At 47.3% G+C, this 16640-nt stretch overlaps 1 protein-coding gene across 2 annotated transcripts in view; it reads left to right on the top strand.

Moving 5' to 3' along the window:
• Positions 1–11870: 11870 nt before the first annotated feature.
• The window catches only part of FAM120C (family with sequence similarity 120 member C), a 901961-nt gene continuing 897191 nt past the window's right edge, over positions 11871–16640 (top strand). Inside the window, exon 1 of one of the 2 annotated variants that reach the window (XM_085629861.1) lies at positions 11871–12584. In XM_085629861.1, coding sequence (XP_085485987.1) covers positions 12108–12584 — 477 coding nt within the window. In that variant the 5' untranslated portion in view covers positions 11871–12107. The remainder of the gene's footprint in view (positions 12585–16640) is intronic. The other variant, XM_085629860.1, reaches the window with a different exon arrangement.

A 16640-nucleotide genomic window follows, 5' to 3' on the forward strand; every position in this document is an offset into this window, starting at 1 on the left:
GCAGAGGAGACGGCAGAGAACAACGGACTTGGCCCCAGCCCTACCGGCCCATCTGCAGTTTCCAGAGATCCTGTGCCAAAAAACGTCTTGTCCTGCAGCCAGTGACCTCCAGAACCCCTGGGAGGAATGACTTCTTTCAACAAAGACCGGATCTCCTGTGAACAGCAGCTCTGTTCAGAAGGAACACCAAAGAAAGACTCAGAGCCTGCTGAGGAAAAAGAAACCCAACGCCTGTAACCACCACTGCACCGGTCGCCTACGGGCCGAGTTAGAGTGGCCCACCGGTCCCAGCGAGGTCCCCCATCGCTCCAGAGTCTGAGTCCACTGTGGGTTGACCCCTCCAGGACTCCCCAACGTCACCTGCAGCACGGAGACACCCCCAACCGCGAGTGGCCCGGTAAGGTGAAATCTGACCTCAAAAGACAACCCTGCATCCAGCCACTCAGCGCCCTGGAGAAGAGAATCACAGGTGCACCTACATCCCCGGGCCCTCTAACTTACCTGCCCAGCTGTTGGTTCGTCCTGTAAGTCTTCCTGGACAGAGCCTGCAGCTGAAAACCAAAACCGAAAATCCCCATGCAAAACAACAGGACACCCGACACCAAACCAGCACCCTGCAGCCAGCCGCCCCTGCGCGTGCACTTTTTGTGCTAAACAGGATCCCCATTTGCCCTGAGCCTAACACCAGGAGCTTGGCTCCCACAACCTTGTGGCCCGCTTGCCAGCAGCCACCAACCGGAGGCCCCCTATCCCTCATTGGATAACATTGGGCCTCAGAACTCTGCACCCGGCCGCCCTAGTGCCGCTGAGGGTGTAACAAGAGTGCATCGTTGACCGTGGGGGCCCCTGAGTCTACCCCCAGAACCTCAACTCCCACTACCAAATACTTACCTTAAAACCGATAACAGTATTTTCCTCCATAGGATAACATTGAATGTTTTTCTTGGAAATGTTTTTAAGTGTGGAGTTTGAAAACCTAAAGAATTTATTTTAAATTGTACTATTTAACCAAAACGATTTTACTTACCTGTTTACAGGAAATATCCCAGAGTAGTATCCAGGTATACTACTCCGAGTAAGAAAAGTAATCTAAAAAGTAACTTACCTGTAATTTTACTGAAAAGTCCATTCAAGTCTATGTACTGTATTTACAAAGTATTGCATTTCTCTGAAACCATACTGTAAGTCAAAACAAAGTGCATATACAATTACAATTCAAACTGTTTACAAACTGGATTACTACTGTAAAGTATTTATTGCTTACCTGTGCCAGGCTTGCTTGGGTCTAGAGAATAAAATAACTAAAAGAATATTTTTATACCAAAACAATTGGTCTGAAGTTCAGTCTTTGAGTGTGTGAATTAATTTGCTGACTGAGTGTGTACAACAAATGCTTAACACTGTCCTCTGATACTGCCTTACTGCGCCGCCCACACTACCACAAATAGAGAATGAGGTGCTATCTAACTTTACCTCTGCCTATTTTTGGGGTTCCATTGGACTCTGTGCACACTATACCTCACTATAGTACATACAGAGTCAGCTTCCTACACTAGGCCCATGACTAAAATTGATAATGATATTCTAGCGGCAATTGCTGCCACGAAGAATGGAACAGAGTTCCCACAAGGTTTCCCTTCACGTGATACATATCACTTATCTCCTGATCAAGTCTCATTTGCGTCAATTCCGTCCATTGGGGATCAGCTGATTCCCAATGAGAACCGCAGATTACCTTTGATCATTGCCGCTCATGAAGGCATAGCTTCTGCACATGCCGGAGTTCCAGCAACAGTTTCTCTTTTACAGCAGCATTACTGGTGGAGTGGCTTATACAAACAAACTTGTAATTATGTACTTTCTTGTGACATTTGTCAACAAATTAAGCCTTTTACGGCTGCACGTCAACCACATACACAGCTATATATTTCAATTCAACCATTTAGTTGTATTCATCTTGATCACTGCGGTCCTTTGACATCAGACACTACATATAAACATATTTTGGTTGCAGTGGATTCGTGCACGAGATCCCTCTGGGTTTGGCTACAACAAAGTTCTGACCCTCGAAATGTCATTAGAGATTTGTGTGTCTTTGTCTGTTGCACCTTCCATTCTGACCAAGGTCCAGCGTTTGCCTCTAAGGCTTACAAGGAAGCGATGAAGTCACTGGTGTGCTGGTGCAGTTTTCATCTCCATACAGGCCTGAGGGGAATTCTATAGTGAAGCGAATGAACCATTGACTTAAAGCAATCTTTGACAGCTAGAGTCTTGGGTATGGCTAAGGGTTGGTGGAATCATTTGCACGGAGTCCAACATGCAATTAATAATCTCTCTTGAAGATTTCTGGGCGGGCGTAATGCTCTTTGGCATTAAAATGTCTGTGCCACTGAACAAGCTGCTCTGGGATGGCAAGGCGACGCGCATAGCGATGCACAAACTAGTAAAGGGTTGGTATGATGGAGGAATAGGGCTCCCCAACATTAGGGTCTATTACTGGGCCGCACACCTGGCGGTAATTAACCAATGGCTTCACGTGGACCAGGCAGACCCGGCCTATCGGATGGATAGACATTTGCTGGGGGCGGACAATCTCATGGGGATACTCTACAACACCAATCAACACAAACATCTAATAGGACCAACAGCTCACACAGTCAGGATCTGGCATGAAGTTCAGAGGGCTATGGGATGGGAGGGAGTCATCACGCGGGCGACGCCGCTCTGGGATACTAACAAGCTAGGGAGGCTCAAGAACACGAAGGGCTTCCGACAATGGGACCCGATATGTATTTCGAGGGTGGGGGACCTGTGGAAAAAGGGGGAGATCATCAGATTCACGCAGCTGCAAGAGAGCTATGGCCTGGCGGACTCGGAGCACTACAGATACTTACAGATAAGGCACGCATTGACGGCACTCATACCCCAAGGCACAAAATTGCCTGAATCCTCTCCACTAGAGGATGGGCTCCTTACTGATCATATGGCTAAGAAAGCCATATCACTCACTTACAAAAAAATCATAAATAACCAGCCAGATCCTACGCAAACTCTAAAAGCTAGATGGGAGACTGACGTGGGGGAGTTGGATGAGGCGGATTGGCAGGAAGCGTTAGCATCCCCCAGGGAGGTGGCGATTTCGGCCCAATTTAAACTGGTACAACTTAAGATACTGCATCGTACCTATTACACGAGGACACTACTACACAAATTACACAGAGCTGATACGCCGCTTTGCGTTAGACAGTGCGGGGAACAGGGCACGTTCTGGCATATACTATGGGAATGTGTCGCCATCCAGAACTATTGGAAAGCAACAATGCGCACAATGGCGCAGGTGATGGGAGTGACCCTGATTCCCGATCCACGGGGTTGCATCCTGAATGTCTGGGAGGCAGCGGATATCACTCAGACAGTACAAACATGGGTGGCTCTAGGGGTGGCCTTAGCAAAAAGGGATATAGCGCAGCACTGGGGAGCCAGGCAAGCCCCGACACTCAGGAAATGGTGCAGTGGTATGGACGAACTGATGGTAACCGAAAGAGCAGTCTACGTGCATAGAGGCTGCCCCAAAAAATGGACCAAGATATGGGGAAAGTGGAATGTATATCGGGGCAACATCTGCGATCCCCCACAGGACGACTCACAATCAGACACTTCCGACTAGTAGGGGAACACGCAGAGGGATTGGGGGAAGGAGATGAGGGAGTGTTGAAGGAGACAGGTGTCGAGATAATGAAGAACCCGACAGGGGTCTCTCCTGTTGATTACGATTGTATTCGCAAAAGCTGTAATGTACGTTGTGAAACACGATATGGTAATGCAGTAAAGGTTGCAAGTAAAAGGGTTAATAAAAAGATTACAAAAAAAAAAAAATGTCTGTGCCAGACCTTGATGGTCTAGGCGTTGTGGTGGCTGCCGTAACATTTGACGTAGATAACCATTCTACTATGTTACAGGAACTCCAAAAGACCTGCGACACACAGGCTAAAGATCATTCGCCCTCATCAGCTGATGCGGCGGTGCAGATTCCAGTTACTGGCTGGCTTCCTAAAGTTGGTGATCTGGTACGAGAGAAATTGGAGAACAAAAAAGAATATGGTCCCTCTGTTCAGTCCTAGTTCTTGGAGTGCAGGGTATTCGTACAGTGATTTTTCCTCCTTTGCCTGGCCGCAAGGAAAACAGATTCATTTCTATTGAACATTTCAAGTTATACCATATGGCCGATACTGAATAGCATGACTCAAAGTATTCCCAGCCGTGATGTTTCACTGAATCCGATGGCTTCAGCTTACTCGACTACTCCCCGTGAAATGTAAGGGGAGTTGGAATCTTCTATTGATTGCATTCCTGCTGTAACTTCTGCTTCCACTAGTGCAGACATCGAGTATGCTACTCCTCCAGTTAAAGTTGTCATTGACATTCCAGAGACTACACTACATAATCCATCAGATACTGCACAACCTCCATTGTTTCATATGGGAGCGAGTGGTTATTATATGGATCGTACTGGATTTTCCTCCGGCACAACTTTTTCGTCCTTATCTGTGACAAACCCGCCAACAAGTACAAGCATTGTCATTGCCCGGTTCAAAAAGACTTACCTAGTCCCGCCCTGGACATACATCTAGATGGTACTCACGCGTTTATTCCTTTTCATGTGGACTGGGTTTGTGACAGTGTTCTTCTTGCTCATCAATGGTCATTATTTACCAGAACCCTCTGCTGTAAACTTTGTTGAGGGAGTTCTGGCTCCCCCACATCATCCACATAATGAAAAGAGATCAAGCTCTAGTGAACATTTTCCCCGTGGCTGATGGCATCGTTGGGAGATGGTTGCATTCAATTATCATGGGCCGACGAAGGTCCTGAACATTCCACACGTGTTCCGCATTTCATTAGGAGATGTGGTGTCAATGGACATTTGTTAAAAAAATTGGGATGTTCATTCATTGTTTTCTGATTTAAACTATTATGCTGCATTTGATGCTGAAAATGTATATTTGAATACGGCCAATTACACAGATGTATTTTGTTACCTACATTATGGCCATCATTTTCTTCACAAAACCAACACTCTTAAGACCACTTTTTCATTTTACACAATGGGAACATTGTCCAACTCCTTTACAGGGGAGTTCAAATACTCATCGGTGTAAGTTCACATACTTTTCTTATATTTCCAACCCAAAGTCCTATTTCTAAAAGCTAAAATTGCCATGTCAATCTAAATTCATTTTGACACACACTAAATTGATTTATTCTAATTCCGTTAGGTCTTACTTGGCCTTACAGGGTTATGAACATTGGAAACACACCATTGACTTAAAATCTACTTGGGGGACTAAAGATTGGCAGGTAAGGGGCACTGAAACACTGCATCATGCAGGTCCACTTCCGACTCAAATTTTGTTTTTGAATGACACTGTGCCACAAACTACTTGTTTTGTATTGGAAACGACAAAAAATGTGAATCTTCCTTCGATTCCCTCACTAGCCGAGTAACATATATGGCGTACACATACCAATCATATGATTGATGTATTGCTTTCCCTGTTTCAAAAAGGTAGTATAAATTCTACCGCTGTTGACCCGTTACGGTGGTTATTGTAGCCAATAAGTTCATATGCATGTCAACTGCGTTTTCTTAATGCAACGACTGGCTTGATCCACGTTTCCCACATTCTCCTTCAGACACCACGTGTTCAGTGGGAAAATTGTGTCAGCAATGGTTGGGGCACTCCACCCTGTCGTCCGTGAAACAGCATTTGTCCCTTTGCCAAGTGACATTAATTTGGCTGATTTTATTTTAGGTCCCAAATCACCTAGATCAAAACGATTTGTTTATGAACTATATAATGAATTGTGGAAACTATCGCTGATAGAAGCTGCGTTGTGCCTGATTGACCAAGCTAATTTGGAAAAGGTTTTAGCAGTAGTAGATTAACACATTTACTTCCCGTATATACACCTTGGATAATATTGTTTCCTCTGTTATTAATATTGTACAGGATGATGTATCTGTGTTGTATCATGGTCAGAATCAATTATGCTCTGTAATGCAATTTGCATGGACGTTACAAACACTTAAAAATGGAAAAGTGCCATGGGATGATATGAATGCTTCTACACTGTTTCTACCGTTTAATTTATGTCAATGAAGTACGTCTCTTACACGTTATTACATACAGAGCAATTAAAAGTTACCTTTTTCTGTAGCTGAGAGACTCAGCTGTGTGGTTAATACATGGTGTTATTTCACTGCCCTTCTCACTATTTCAGTTTACTTCTTGCATGAAACATTTTCCTGTTGGACGTTTTGAACCCGTGGGAAGTGCATTTATTCATGAATTGTGGTTGCTGCCTTTCACACACAGATGTCAGCATGCAGATAAGGTTTCCCTCACAGGGGAGAATTGCGACTCCACAGTGGGACATTCCCAAGTATGTAAACAAGTTAAATTGTAACGTGTATGCACCAAATCTGGTTTGTTTTCTAAAAGGTACACCCGTCCCAGCTTTTATTCCTGCGTTAACATTACTTTCGAATGGAAGTTATCTTATTTTGAATAACCACGGCTGCTGCGGCTTGTGGGCAGGGATCCCATATATAGTAAAAGATTCACAACAGGTTACTTGTTGTAGCAATGTCCTTTTTCTACCCCGCATGGGACCATAGATAGTTCGCTTTGGCCTTCCATTCCAACTTTGAAAACAGATTTCAATAAACTAAGCAGACTCAAAGCGCTATAGTTTCAACAAGAAATGGCACTCACATCAGCGAGAGAGACCTTCGAATTGCAGGTGGCTATAACCGCAAGCGAGATACACTCGCTGCTCAACACAAATCTCCCACTGCATTTTGGAGAATTAATACATCACATATTTAATGCGTCTGACACAGAAGGCCTTGCAATTTTTTTTTACTTCTGGGATCCGGCTTTGTGTCCTCTTTTTAGATGATTTTTGGAGTAATACTGGCTTTTATTCATTCTATTTTTTCCAGTGCCTTCGGAGGGTTTCTATTGATCCTCTTGCTGGCGTGCGGAGTGCTGGTACTACTGCTCCTGTTACGCAATGGCTGCCCATCATGTGGTACTACACAGACCCAGCCAGTTGCGATTGTACCGTGACCGAATGCAACAATTTTTTGGGATGTTTGCCATTGGCGACGCTTGGTGTGAGTTATGGCCTTACGTTTCACCTACTTCCCTTTTGATTAGGCCTTGGATGTCTACCTCTTCAATACATCATGCGCTGACCTGGATTATGATCTGTTGGTGGGTCAGTTGCCGGTCCATGACCAGGCCTGTTCTGGGGACGGTTGTTTGATGCGTGCGGCTGCACTTAAGAGTGTTGGCAGGCTGGAATACCTGTGAGGCTGCACACCGCCTCTTGCAACTGAGTTTTATCGAATATCACGCAAGTTGCCCGGCTATTCTCCCGGAGACTAAGGATTAAGAGGGGCATTACGAGGAGCATAGTGAACATATGTTCATTCGACCTGCTCAACTGGATAGCATCCCTATTTGCTATAGAGAACAGGGATGACCTTTTGGAACAGCTTGCATTCCACGATACAGACACTCTGATGAATGTTTGGGACTCACCTTAAATAAACTACATTTTTGTTTTGATTCTGCACTAATTTTTTTAGGCACCTTTGACTCTGCTTACCATTGTATTCTGGTTTTATCTTTGCTATTGTTGAAGATATCTTGCCATTGAATTTCTGGCCCAGTAGAATGGCTACTCCATTCTTTTTTGTGGGGCCTAAGGATCAGAAGTGGAGAGGGAACCATTGGGAGCGCATGTGTGCAGTGTCCTTTGACAGTAAATGCATTTCTTGCAATAAGCATACGTCCCCTTTCGAGACCTCAAGCATGGACAGGATGGCTGCACGTTTCAGTGAGTGGTTGAGGCCTCGCACATTGATCCACTTATTGAATTATATACGCAGTACTGCGCCTACAGGGATCGCAACAGCAAAAGTTTACCAAGCCTGGAGGCCTCACTTCATGCCACTGCTGTGAAACACTGTGTTAAACTGGGGCGAATGAAAAGGAAAAAAGTAGACAAGAAACAATTGAAAGAAACCCCAAACGAAATAGTTTCTGCAAACATTTCTTAGAACTAGAACAGACAGTTTGTCAAAGTGCGAGATCCTGTGGAGGTCGGCCTGTCAGGGCTTAAGAGTCTCTAGCTCCACCACCCCTTGGGAAGTCTACGTGGCAGCGGATGTAATGCTTGTTCGCCCCGCCGACCCCGCCTGCAAAAGATCCTCCTGCTTGCGCTGTAGTTTCAGCTCAGATGTGATTCACCGGGCCTGGTTAACTAGAGAGCGTAGTGAGAACAGTGTCTTTCTGCTGCTATTGTCTGTGTGTCCGGTTAATGATTCGAGGAGGGTTTCCCCGACTTTGTGCCAGTGATATTGCTTGCGGCGAGCACTCAAGGTGTTCACTGTCATCTTTCTCCTTGTTCTCTTCCGGAAGACCCAGGACCTCCTGCATTTCTTTCAGGGATCTCAGCTGCTGCAGTTTCCCACCATTGCGGAAAATGATATGAAAGGGGTGCTCCCAGGAATATGTTATCCCTTTCTCCCTGGGGTGGGGCACTATGTGACGGAATTCCCATCGTTTGTGAAGAGTGGTCATTGATAAGTCCTGGTAGAGTGTTAGCGTATGCCCACGAATTGCACAAGGTGAGCCTCCCTGGCTCGGCAGATGAGTGATTCTTAGATTTGGAAATCATGCATGCACGCCAGGAGGTGCGCTGGGGGCGCATTTCTTGACAGGCCAATGCGGTGTACACTGTCTATTTATATGTCTGTGCTGTCCTCGTATCCAAGGATGTGTTGAAACAGTGCAAGGACATAGGCCTGTATGTCGACCTCTTGTGCTTGAGCTGGTATTCCTCGGATGGTGACATTATTTTGTCTCAATCGATTTTCCAAGTCCTCTGCTTATGGCTGCAACTCTATGTCCTGCACTCTTGGGTGGAGGATCTCCTGTTGTATCAGTTCCATTTCTTCTTCCCTGCCAGATTCCCGCTCCCCCACTTCTAGGTCCCACAGCACTTCTTTCAGATCTGCTGAAAGCTGCACCTGCATGGCATAGAGTTCCTCTTGAAGGGAGATGAAAAGCGAGGTCATAAATGCCTTTGTGGCAGGGCCATCTACTTCCTCGGTTATGTCTTGTTGCCCAGCGTCGCTCAGGAATGGTCCTGATGGCGTCCCCAGAATGGGCTGCCTTACTAGCATGTCTTTTACTGAGCGTTACTTCTTTGAGTGCGCAGCAGCTATGGGTTGGGTCTTGTGGGTCTTCTAGGCCGGGATATGGTTGGGTTGTAGCACCTTTCAAACTGTACTTTTTTTTCTGCTAGGCCTACTTCTGACCCCCTCCACGTGTCGTTTATCCTCAGTGTCCTGCGGAGAGATGCAGTCTCAGGATGCGGTATGTTGGCGACCCAGGCCCTACAGGTGGGGGTGGGCCTCTTCTGAGCACTCTCTTACCAAGTGTTGGCTGTCTCTTGAAGTCCCACTCCAGACACCTCCTACAAGCGTTACCTTGTCTGGTCCTCTCTTTGTACAGGCCCCTGGGAGTCACCAGTGCCCAAAAGTCCCGACCTTCCCCGGACCTGGTATATACTCTTCCTCGTGTGCTCCCTCTATCTTCCGCTCTGCTCAGGAGATGTTACTCTGTCCACCTGCTCCTGGTGTTTGTTATCTCTGCCGTTCCCCCTCGTGGTCCGTATCTCGAGCTGCTACCTTCTGCTTCTGTCTTCCTAGTGCAGGGGGACCCTAGCGGCGTGTATTGGGCAGTCGCACTGTTTCTTTAATTGTAAGTGCTGGAGTGGCTTTTGACCCCGGGCAGATTCCAGTGGCCCTAGGTATTAGGCCTCTGCTTGTTGGGGGGAGAAGTTAGAGCCTAACACCGTCTTCTCTGCATACCGCCTGTCCCCTGCTGCTCCGAAGTCTCCCACTTAGACTGACCTGCGCCCTATTTGGATCTGGCACGTTCTCTCTGCTTTAGCCCCAGGCCCTCACTGGGGTCAGTGACCCTGTGTGTGAAGGGGGTGCTGGGCCTGTGTGTTTTGTTTTAGTGTACCTGCTCACCTCTTCAAGTCAACGGCAGCCTGCTCCAGACACTGATAGGTCTACCCAGCTCCGCTACTGGATTACAGTCCCCTTTGTGGGCGAAGAGGTAGGAGCATGTGGTCCTGCGCCCCCTTGTGCTGTGCTACGCTTGAGACGGCCTGCCCTGCTCTCCGTGAGGCCCGCCGTACACTGGAGCCTTTGCTAGGTGTGTTTGACGTCCAACTGCAAAATAGGGAGTAGCCTTCTACACAGATGCTATGATTTGTAGTCCCAAAGTCCCTCAATGCTCCAAGCAGGTAGGGGCTTCCCTCTGTCTGTATCTCTGTCCCTTCTGAGACCAGCAGCACCCTCTTACTGCACTTCCTCTGGGAATTTTGGGCTTCTGCACCAGCGATTCCTGTCGCACCCGCAGGCACAGATGAGTTGGGTTGGGGGGGGGGTGAGGGACATGTCTGTCTGTCCTCTGGTTATTGGTCAGGCTTGCCCACTCCCCCGCCGCGAAGGCTAGGCCGCTCTTCTGTCTCTGCCGCCAAGCTCTATGCCGCTCTATGCCACTCTATACCACTCTGGGTCGCTCCACTCTACGCCAATCCACTGTAAACTAGTCTGCGCCACTTCACTCTGAACCAATCTACTCTATGCCACTCTCCATCGCTACACTTTAAGCTGTTACTCAAAACCAATACACTCAATGTCACTGCATTCTACACAAATGTATGCTGCAAAATGGCCATTATACTCTACACCATCGCATTCTATGTCACTGAACTCTAAGCCACTCTATTCTACTCTGCACCACTGTACTCACTCTACTGTATGCCACTTCACTCTAAGTCAATGCACTGTACTCTGCATCATTGCACTCCACACCACTCTTCAATACTGCACTTTATGCCACTGCACTCTTGGCTAATGCACTCTACTCTGTACTACTAAACGTCAGTGGATTCTATACCACTACTCTAGGCCACTAAACACTACCCTGCAGCACTCCACTCTGAAATAATCTACTCTATGACACTACTCCAAACACTACAGTCTATGCCACTTTTTTCAAAACCAATGTACTCTTTGCCACTGCACCATTGTACTCTACACCACTGCTGTCTATGCCAATGCACCTACAACACACTGCTCTGCAAGACTGCATGCACTCTGCCACTAAACGCCACCCTGCACTCAACTCTAATCTAAAGACACACTACTCCCCTCTTTTCAACACACTTCTCTCTCTCTATACCCCCCCCCCACCCAAACTTCTATCAAGGCTGAACCAGTGTCTCAACAACATGTATACAACATGGCTAAAACATGTTTGCATTGGCATACATGTGTGAGAACTATTGGCTTAACCAATGCTTGTTTTTAATTTTGACGTTCTATACGGTGCGAACTTGATCCAAAGGCTTTACAATGCACGTAGTCCAGGCCATGTTACACCAATGAATACAGCGACGTATACAAATATTTTCTGGTAAAGAAGGAAAGTCCGATACTACAAAAAACCGGAGACAAGACAAATCAACCTCTCGGTAAACGGCAGAAGAGGGTTTTGAAACTACCTCTCCCAGAAGGATTGGACGCCAGACCGGTCACAAATGGCTGTTGGAGAACTATGGGAGGCGCGGGCCTGTGCTCGCGCGCCCTGGTCTCTGGGAAACGTAGTATAAGCGCGACTCCCTGTGCGTACCTAGACTCGGACGGGGTTGAAGTAAAGAACTACAATTCCCAATAAGGCGTCGAGTCAGAAAGGAAGAGGCCGCGATACCCGGCTACGGCCCGCGAGAGTCAACGCTAAACATGGCGCCTGGAGCTTGAGGCGCGCGCGCCGGACGGTCTGTACTCTGCCGCTCGAGGTTGTTTTTGGCGGGAAGCGTTACCCCCTGGAGGCCGCCATTTTTGAGCGGGCCGGTGGCCACCATTTTGAGCGTAGGCCCTGCCGGTAGTCGCCATTTTGTCAAGCTCGGTGTTAGCCATTTTGTGAAGGCCTTGCCGGTGCCCCGCTGATGCCATGGGCGTGCAGGGGCTTCAGGAGTTCGTGGAGAAGCGCTGCCCGGGCGCCGTGGTACCGGTGGACTTACTGAAGTTGGCACGCGCGGTATGGCGGGGCTCCCCCGGGCCTCCGCTGCCGCCCGGGGCCTCGCCACCCCCGGCGAGGGTGCTGGTGGACGCGGGCTCAGCCATGCAACGGCTCTACGGAGGCTACCAGACGGACTGGGTGTGTGGGGGCCAGTGGGGAGCTATGCTGGGCTACCTGTGGGCGCTGGCGGGCGCCGCCGGTCTGGAGCTGGCACTGGCCCTGCCGGGTGCTCTGGGGAAACCTCGCCTGCCCGAGTGGGCCCGCCGGGCCCAGGCGGAGCGCCAGACCGCCCAGCTCATCGTGGGCCACGTGGGACACAAGGGCACCCCTCCGCCCCGGGCCTGGTTCCTGCCGCCGGCCTGCCTGCAGCACTGCCTGAGGCTGGCCCTGCTGCGCTTCAGGGTGAAGGTGAGACTCCGGTGGGGGCCTGGGGGGGTGACCTGTCCAAGGAGACCGAGGGCTTCCGGGTTCTGCCAGGTTGTCCGGGGCACGCAGAGCGAAGCAATAGCGTAGTCGGCTCCTCCGTTCCTGGACTCCTTGTGCAGAGCAGTGCACTCTGGGAGGTGTAGTCTCAGCGGTGCTGTGCAGCCGTGTGTTCCCCCACGAGTGTGGATGAGACCTTGGGAGAGGGTGTACCCCCTGCAGCACTGCCTGACACTGGCCAGCAGTGTCCAGGTGTCAGCCGAGGAGGGCGTGGGAAGCCTGGAGGAGGGGTGTGGTGTGGGCCGGGCCAGGGAGGGTGTGCTGCCTGGGGTAGGGTAGTGGTGTGCACCGGTCTGTGCATTTTTTTTTTGCGCGCGAACTTTACCCAAAGGTGTCAGTACGCTTTACAAATAACCAGGTACATTACATAACTTACACAAGATAGGCTAAACTCATAAAACAAGTTACATATATACAGTAACCAAAGTACTCAAGATAGGCTGAGCACGCTAATAAAATTACATATATGCTGTTGCAAGGCTAACAAGTTGCATATTTATATTGTGAAAAATAAAAGGTGTCAGCTCCTTGGATGTGAAGTGCGGCGGGTCCTGGGCGGAGCTCTCCAGTGTCTCGGGTGCATGCATGGGTCGCTGAACTAGACCACTTTTTTTGTATTTCTGGAATTTGTTCTGATTTTACAGTTGGTAAGAAAGAACTGTGATTGTGTGTGGGTCTTAGTTTTTGGGGCCTGTACAAATAAAATTGTAAGTTTTGTGGAGTTGGACGGTTACATCTACTTTGAATTTAGTTTAAGCCTACAGAATTGTCTGTAACATTTGGATTGTGTTCTACTAACCACTTAAATCTGCATGTTCAGTTTTAAAGTGCTTTGGGCTGGATTAAAATTTCGTTGTTCCAAAGATTAAAATTAAGCAACTCATTCGCTTCTAATGAGGATCAGCTAAAAGTAATGAAAGATGGTAAGACATTCTTGGGTGTAAGAGTGGTGAGTAAAACTGCGTTGTCTTAGGATGGTGGTCAGCAGCTTCAGATGTAATGAGAGGGGTTACTTGGAGTGTTGTAAAGAGCAGAGGACACAAGATGTAGACATTGCTTTCCCACTCCAAGCACTTAAAAGTTAGTAATTTCCATTACCTCTCTTAACCAGAAGAGATGACTGATTGTTCCCATTACCACACTCTTTTACTTGCTTTCATATCGGTCCCTTTGTGTTAACATTTTCTTATTGGTTTTCACAAAAAAACACATTTTTTCAGTGAAATCTTGTACGTGGTTTAAGGGGCTTTGGAATTGAAGCCTAAATAGCACAAAGCATACCTGTACCCTCCTTAGTAGTTTTTAGGTCTCATCTGAGCCAGCGCATGCGCTGCTCTGCGAGACACTTAGTAAGGGGATTTTCAAAGTGCTACCAGAGAGGCTTTTGCTGGCCTCAAGCTTGCGTGCATGTGCGCATGAACGCGCACAGCCACCATGTGGGTTTCTGTCAAGGCTCATTAAGCCTTGCGGGCCTCTCTCTGCCTTGCTTGCTTGCGCGTCACTCTGCTGGCCTTCATGTCCGTCCTTCCTCCCTCTCACACTCTGCGCCTGCAGTTTGCCCTTCCTCCTCCCCCCACCACAGAGTGCGTCTCGCGGCCGCACATCTTGTTTCATGCTGCGCGTTTTTTACGACCGCACCCCTGATGAAGTTCAGAGTGGTTGATCTTTGGGGTTACAGGGCACAATGCTCCTGGATTCCGATTTGACAGCAAAACCAAACTACCTGGCTTCAAAAAACTTTTTAGAACACAACCGACATTTAAACATGTCTCCTGCTAAAGACTTCCCCAGGGCAGTGACTGAGGAACAATCACCCGTGGTCTGCAAGGAAGCCGCCAGCACTGTGCGGAAATTCACACTCTGGACAGGACACAGAGCTATTACGTCATTTTAATTGCAGAAAAGGAGCGCGAGTGGGTGCAAAAGCCCATAACATACACGGACATTCATTTACAAAACGCCGCTTACTACAGATGCTCCATACACTCCGCCTGCCCAGGTTTACTCTAGAGGCTGCCGAGAAATTCGCACATTGCAGTATGTTTTTAATTAGATGTGGTTTAATATAGAACAGTGTGCTCATTGCATTGGACGCGTCACTCGGTTGTAAGTGTCGCTTCTGTGACCTCTGTAGGCAGGAAGGTGCAAAACTATTTCCGGTGACCTCATTGAGGCAGCTTTCTCGTGACAGGCATGCCATTGCTCTGTTTCTAGAAACTGAAGCCAGGGGGTTACATTATTTCATTTGTCTCTTCCCCTTATTCCTGTCTTAAAATAAACCCAGCCCATTCATTTGTTATATTTTGAAGAGATGGGTATAACAGTGAGGTAGTGAGGACCCAGTCATGTCTTGAATGTGACCAGTATTAGATTAGATGGGACATGTTTTTCAGACGATGCAAAACAAGTCCAGAGCATCTGGGCGAAGGTGGAACTTCACGATGACTTTTCAGTTATTGAACTTGTCAGTGATTACTTTTCTCTCAATTTCTGTGACTAGAATTTATATTCTACTGCAATTCAAGCCTAAAGAACTATCTTGCTGTTACAGCAGTTTGGAGCTACAATTTCTTTGAGGTGGGGGAATGGCATTCTATGCTCCTCTAATATTACATCTCTTCAGACCTGCTTGACGGTAGACTGACAATATTGGCACGTTAAGGTTGGCAAATGTCAGTCTCATGGGGACGTGACATGCTTTTATCCTCTTGTGAGATATATAACTCCTTTTAATCCCAAAAGATATATTTTAAAAATCCTTCAGCCAATACCCCGCTTTTTTCTTTACCTTGATTAAATTGAGTACCCTTGCAGGTATGTTTACTTTGTCACATCGCTGACATTATTGCAGCCTGAAACCTTTATTTGAGTGATTTGGCGCATTTTTCCCCGGTGACAATATGCTCTTCAGAAGAGTGTAAGTATGCTGCTGTTTGATGCGACCTCTGCGGGGCGCATGGATAGTGTTTGGTTAAATATTGTTACTGGAGCGTGCCAGAGAAACATCTATTGCTCGGATAACGCATCAATCAATCATTTTAAAGTAGCTTTATTTATGATTGTTCTGGCAGCACTCATTTATTCATGTAACTAGAAACCGATGATACTAAAAGTGATAAACTTAAGAGAAATAAAGATTTTATTATTTTTTCCCGCGAACATTTGTGACTTGTTCTCTTTTTAAACCTAATACAAAGTCAACAAGAAGTCATAACATTTATAACATGTACACTACTTGAAGGTCTCTTAGCCTGAACATCTATAACTAGAATAGGTAGGCCCTGAGGATTTTTTAATGTGCTGAAATTTGGAATGTCTGTGGTTAGTGGGAAATAACTTCTACACCAGGGGATCCTGAACACAATAAGCACTGCCTCTTTTGCATAATTCAGTGTTTATTAAGGAGGGTTTCCACTGTCACCTGTTTTTTGAGGTACACAGGAACTGATGTGGTATAGTCAACCACGCGCCATCAGATGCCCCTGAAAGAGCGTATTCCAAGGAGGGTGGTTCTTCACTCCTCCTCCTCCCCTTTCGAGCTGATGCCTGGACTATAATATCATCTGCTCCGTTATCCACAAGAAAATCATTTCCTGGCTGCTGTAACCTCAGAGCCAGGCAGCCAGATTCTTAAAGCATTCCACATGCTTCCACTGGCATGCAGCCTCTCAAACCTGGACATCAGGAATACATTTACGGTATGTTTACATCCCGCAGATAACGAGGACCAAGACCCAGAATGCATGCAGAAACTAACACGTAACTAACATGTAACTTAATCGCAACCAGAGACCTTCACTCAGTCTGCTCCTCTGATCAACCAGTGGTTGTGCAAGACGATGAAATACTGAGGTAGATCACTGGGTGGAGAAGGGCAGAGACCAGCCCCAACCTGAGAGCTCAATCTAACTACTTGATATGATGTCCAGGAAACTTCTGAAAACTGAGATTTTCAGACTTGCCTGTATCTGGACTAAGGAG

The sequence above is a fragment of the Triturus cristatus genome, chromosome 10, assembly GCF_964204655.1.
Source record: "Triturus cristatus chromosome 10, aTriCri1.1, whole genome shotgun sequence".
Taxonomy (NCBI): domain Eukaryota; kingdom Metazoa; phylum Chordata; class Amphibia; order Caudata; family Salamandridae; genus Triturus; species Triturus cristatus.